The sequence below is a fragment of the Populus trichocarpa genome, chromosome 6, assembly GCF_000002775.5.
Source record: "Populus trichocarpa isolate Nisqually-1 chromosome 6, P.trichocarpa_v4.1, whole genome shotgun sequence".
Classification (NCBI taxonomy): domain Eukaryota; kingdom Viridiplantae; phylum Streptophyta; class Magnoliopsida; order Malpighiales; family Salicaceae; genus Populus; species Populus trichocarpa.
In genome coordinates this window covers 25181400-25186764 of record NC_037290.2, presented here as the reverse complement: position 1 = coordinate 25186764, position 5365 = coordinate 25181400, and the positions used below count along the sequence as shown (strand labels likewise).

The following is a 5365-nucleotide window of genomic DNA, read 5'->3' as shown; positions in this document are numbered from 1 at the left end:
GCAAAAAATAAAAAAATAAAAACTATCATCATTTTGATAAAAAAAAAAAAAAAAATTGATCTAATGACTCGAGATGGATATAATAATGATGCATTACATAGACAAGTAATTCATTATCTTGTAATTCATGAATAAAAAGAAGAGAATGGACCTTAAATTACCTAAAACATCCATTCTTGAGCATGCTTGTCTGAGCTTTCAACCTACTTTTTGGACAAAAACCATGTTAAAAGGCTAAAACAAACACTTAGGTGTTTGCAAAATAATCTGAAAATATAAAAATATAATTTTAAACGATTTGTTTTTGAATTTTAACCTCTCTCTGCTTGCAGAACTTCCCATGTTCCTTGAAGTAGGATCTGAAGTTTCAAATTTCTTCCCATGAAGAAAGTGTTTGGCTGGTATAAAAGCTAGCACATTGGAGCATGTATACATCCTTCTTATCACACCAATAATAGAATGGTCTATACGTTTCAGTCTACTAGGAGTGGAGATTTTGCAGGAGATAAGCGCGATCATCAATTTTAAGAATTCTTGAAGAACACAAGGGAAGGCAGTTACAAAACAGACCGAGAATTGGTCCAGGGCTTCATTTTTTTACCACTTAAACTAGAATGGAATTTCTTGTTTCCCTTTTTCTTCTTTATAATCAAATGTCAGAATGTGTTAATTTTTAGAGAATACGGGGGGGAAAGAAAAAACTTAGAGAGAAAACTTCACTTAGGGTTTCAATATAATGAGTAGTCGCATAGAGATAATTGTAATTTTGAGGTTGATGTGGTCTTCAGCCCAGATCATTATGCCACACTTTGTAAACTTGTATCACTCCTACAGTGATCTGGGATCCGGCACAATCCCTCTCCAAGAAGACCCTCTACAGAGCAAGTCATGAACCTGGAACAAGACTGATCATCGAAAATTAAAATCAATAATATACTGATACTGGAACAAGAACAATGCAACATTTTTCCAGTTGCAAGCAATTTATAACGTGGTTGTTCAAGAAAAAAAAGCAATCCATAAATTAGATCAAAGTTTGCCACATGAATGCCGGCGCGGTACAATGGTGATGCCTTGATAGGTTTCAGGAGAACTGTTACTAGTAAGTAATGGTGCTCTGGCAGAAGGCAGATGAGCTCGTTGAAAATACTAACAGTTATACATTTTCTTTTCTGGGCAACCCAGAAGGTTTGAAAACAGCAAAAGAACAAAAATAAGCACCTGTAAATATATTTGCACTGAAGAACTATATGGGAATCAAAAGAGTAAAGAAAAAGGATCCGTAAGAATATCCAAGCTTATTCAGTCATACAAGCCTTCCTGTTCCCAGACATCAACAAGAAAATCCACCATTTCCTGGCATTTGAATCCAATGAGCAACGAGGAATGGTGAACTAGATTTCCAAATGATAAAGCAGAAACCTGGGCAGGAAGATTTTTGACTTACAGCAAGAGGGACAGGTCGAGAAAAAGGCCTGTTACTCCCAAGTAGACTCTCATAGGTGGCACTCCAACTGCAAAACATAGAGTTAAAGAACATGAATTAACAAAAAGCAAAAATGAATGCCATAACATAATTGCAGACAACAAAGTGTTCTTAAAACATAAAAAACACTACTATTGCAGGGATGTTTGATAGGCAAATTCCACAAGGGTGTTGTTGCATTTGCGATAGATAAACCTCATGTGGACATCGTATTTTGCAGGAAAAAATCAGTTCTAAGCCCTAGGATGTGGTTAACTAAAAACTTTAAAGTCAAGCAATTGTCCAAACTTGGAAATTTGTGTCCATATTTTGAAATTCAAATAGTTAACTTGGAGTATCGACCAAACAAACTAAGAAGACTTGCAAGAACATTTGGTATTTAAATGGCTCCATGCCAACCAGGTGCTTCACATATTTGAAGTATCCAAACAAGGGAAGATATTTCACCTTATCGTGGGCTCTCGAACTTGAGTCCTGTTCTGAGTTTTTTTATTTCCAAGCCATTGCTGCCTTGTTTGATTCCAGAGAAGAAGACCTACAACCAATACTGCTTCTGTTATTTGGATACTTCACCTCACAGATGCATCAGTAAAGAGAATGGCGGAATGAAACGAAAAAGGAGAAAGACTTGCAAAATTCTTATATTTTACCAAGAAGAAACTCCTGAACACATACACAACAGAAAAACTCATGCAAAGACTCTAACAGCCTGTAGCCTTGTTGCAATTAATCCAAGCTCCAAGTGGAAAAAGGTTAAAGTGGCATGTTAACTGAGGACTCCGCAAAAGCAAACAGTTACACACAGAACAGGCAGCAGTCAGCTTAAGCATAACATTTACTCAGTTAAAGACTTGAACTTGCCACGATTAACAAATTCAGGAGGGTTGCTAGTGCTTCCAGCATTACAGCAGGGATCAAGCGGCTGGTTTAATGTGCTAATTGATGAAAGGCTTCCCTGGGAATGCACTGCGCTATTCTCCATTTCACCAGCACTAGTGCTCCAGAAATCGTCCGATATGCTAGAATTTTTTACAGATCGTTCTTGACCTCTCAGTCCCTTTGATGTTGCATCAGCCTCACTAAGGGTGGGGGGTTTAGCACAGCATCCAAAACAACCTCTGCTCTGTTACAAATCAGGTTTCACCACAGATATGATTAGCACCAACTATCAACAATTTGATGCTCAAATATTTCAGCAGAGGTAAAAAACATTGAAGCACTGAAAATGGAAGAAATGTGAGAGGATTATAAATGAACCATCCCCTCCCTAACAAGCAATATACAGAAGACAACCTTCAACAATTTTTTTAAGAAATCAGTTTCAGAGTTGCAAGTGTATCACCTAATAGGGGTCAATAATTCACTCGAAGTATAAGCAAAGATTCATGGGATAAATAGCAATCAGAAAGGGAGGACTAGTCAAGCTACAAAGGATAATGTGCAATTGCTGCAAATTGATTGGCAGAAAAGAGCAATGCCATCAAATTGTTTTAATTGTTCACCTGATGATGAGCACAAATACCAACCCAGGTAGAATTCTAAAAACAATAAAACTTGTGTATTTGAAATGCACGACCATTGATCTTGCAAACCCAGTAACATATATATTGCAATAAAATTGAATCAACACAACAACTTGCAATATACAAAGTAACATTCAGCATTTATAAAAACCTGCCAGGATAGAAAGCTCTCAACATCATAATTTCCTAATTCCTTTTCTGAAACAAAAAAAAAAAAGGAGAAAAAGAAAAAGAAATCACAGATATAGAAATGTACTCAATTCCATTAAAACAAACATCCATTAAAACAAACAGAGATCATTCATCAGAAAAGATGCAAATTTAACCACTCACATGCCCTTGATACAATATCAGTTCACGCCATTCCTAAACATAGAATATGAGTGTACTGCTAATAATACAAGCTACGCGTTCTTTAAAATTAAATCATCAGTTCATTTCTTAGCTAATACCCAAACAAAACAAACAGATAAAAGAAACAATGAAAAAAATCTCCTTACACTGAAAACAAACTTGCATTTTCTCTTAAACGATTTCATCCCCAAAAGCAAAAGAGCCCGAAAACAAGCTCCGGAAAACAATAAAAATGAACAAAAAGGTTTCTTCCCGAAGCTTTTCCCAGTTTGAGTCAAGAAAGAACACCTAGAATACATACCTCCTACAAGGAAAAAAAAATCCTATTCAAAAGAATAACCCTATGTATAGTATATCCAATTAGCCATTACTTCAAGGAAAGAATGGCAAATCAGAAAAGCCAATACAGGATTCTCTTGTTCACTCCACATAAAGCTGGCTTACAAGACAAGCAAACACAAGAACATGAGATTCCAAATCTTAGAAAAAAGACAACTTAAACCACACAAAGAAACCTTAAAATCCTTCTATTCAACACAGTATTCAAAAAAAGCACCTACCCCATCAATCGTGTCAATTTTTTAAAAAAAACTTCAGCTTTTACTAATAAACACAGTATTCAACAGTTTTTTTTTTTTCATTTAATTTTCTTGAAAGTCTTCAAGAAAACTGAATTTCTCCAAAAGTAAACAAAATAGATGTAACGTGTAACAAAAAACCAAATTTTTGCAAAAAGTGAAAAAAAAAATTCACAAGTAAACAACAGGCCCTGTATTAAGGGAATCAAAAAGCTTACCCCATGCATGCAAAAAGATGAGAGATCCAGGGAGGAAGGAGTCCACACAATTGCATTTACAAGCGTGACAAGATATATTTTTGCAGAGAAAAACTAAATCCAGGAAGGAGAGGACTATCAATCCTGCACTCAAAATTAAAAATAAAACCAAATCAATAATCATAACAAAAATAAACTGATCTGAACATGAACATGACATGAAAAAGGTGGGTGTTTTGCGATTACCTAAAAAATGACATGATTGAATTAGATAAGGGAAATTGATTGATGGGTTTTACTCTCCTTCCTGGAAGAAATCGACCACCCTCTGGTTAGTGATTCAACCAAAGGGCTCTCTGTCTATGCCTCTGTTTCTTCTTCTACTACCACTACTTTGTTTTTCCCCTAGAAAAAAACAATTATGAACGGATTATTATTTTTTATTTTTGTAAAAAGAGGGCTGGTTTTAACTTTTAAGCACCATTTAGATTTTGAGGATTTAAGGGGGTCCACAGTTGAGATGCTGCTAATCGGCTGCTACTGCATGCAGCAAGCAACTCTCCCGTATTGTATTATTTATCGTTTAATTGTGTTTTTGAATTCTTTTATATATATTTTTGAATTTTAATTATTTTTTTATATTTTTTAATTATTTAAATATACTGATATAAAAAATAAAAAATATCATTTTAAAATATTTTAAAAAAATTCTTAAAAAATAATTTTAATCACCTTTTCAAACAAGTTTGAAGAATGTCTGTCTTATTTGGTTAGGTAGAAAAATTGTCTTATTTGGTTAGGTAGAAAAAGTGTTGTTCTAAAATTTATTTTTTAAAAAAATAAAAAATTTATTATTTTATTTTTAAATAAAATTATATTTTAATAAAATTATAGCTTAACTCGTTAAATTAATTAGATTTAATCAAATTAATTTTTATATAATTTAATTTAAAATCTAGTTTGAAATAGATAAATTCATTTGTCATGTAAAATTAAATAACAATAATTCAATAAAAATTGATGAATAATAATAAAATAAATTATAAAATAAATTTTAGAGGTTAGGATGGCATTGTTTCATGTAGTATAATAGGATTATCAATTGGAGATTGCAGCTAATTTATATGCTAAAAATAAAAATAAAAATAAAAATATTATTTTAAGGGTAAGTTTCGTATGTGATATAATTTTGATGATGTTAACTTTATCACTAAGATTTTTGACAAA

The 5365-nt window shown here is 33.1% G+C and overlaps 1 protein-coding gene across 4 annotated transcripts; it reads right to left on the bottom strand.

Moving 5' to 3' along the window:
• Positions 1–995: 995 nt before the first annotated feature.
• Positions 996–4629, bottom strand: LOC7471591 (uncharacterized). 4 transcript variants are annotated; one of them, XM_024602784.2, is made up of 6 exons: positions 4385–4629; positions 4160–4282; positions 2348–2609; positions 1934–2021; positions 1448–1514; positions 996–1356 (listed from the first exon to the last, which is right to left on the bottom strand). In XM_024602784.2, the coding sequence occupies exons 2-6, from the start codon at positions 4166–4168 to the stop codon at positions 1303–1305; spliced, it is 480 nt and encodes a 159-aa protein (XP_024458552.1). In that variant the 5' UTR covers positions 4169–4282; positions 4385–4629; the 3' UTR covers positions 996–1302. The 4 variants fall into 4 exon arrangements, with proteins under 4 accessions (XP_024458552.1, XP_002308664.1, XP_024458551.1 ...); XM_002308628.4 differs by having other exon boundaries at positions 2348–2604; positions 4385–4620; XM_024602783.2 differs by lacking the exons at positions 4160–4282; positions 4385–4629 and adding an exon at positions 3161–3207 and having other exon boundaries at positions 2348–2604.
• Between the last annotated feature and the right edge of the window lie 736 nt (positions 4630–5365).

Bases quoted from the DNA above. Each gene is read 5' to 3' on its own strand.
- LOC7471591 (XM_052454293.1), bottom strand. From the start codon at position 3,065: ATGGTCGTGCATTTCAAATACACAAGTTTTATTGTTTTTAGAATTCTA. The intron at 1,515-1,933 runs GTGAAATATCTT...TATGTTTTGCAG, and splicing joins GTTCGAGAGCCCACGATAAG to TTGGAGTGCCACCTATGAGA. The intron at 1,357-1,447 runs GTAAGTCAAAAA...TTCAAATGCCAG, and splicing joins CTCGACCTGTCCCTCTTGCT to GAAATGGTGGATTTTCTTGT.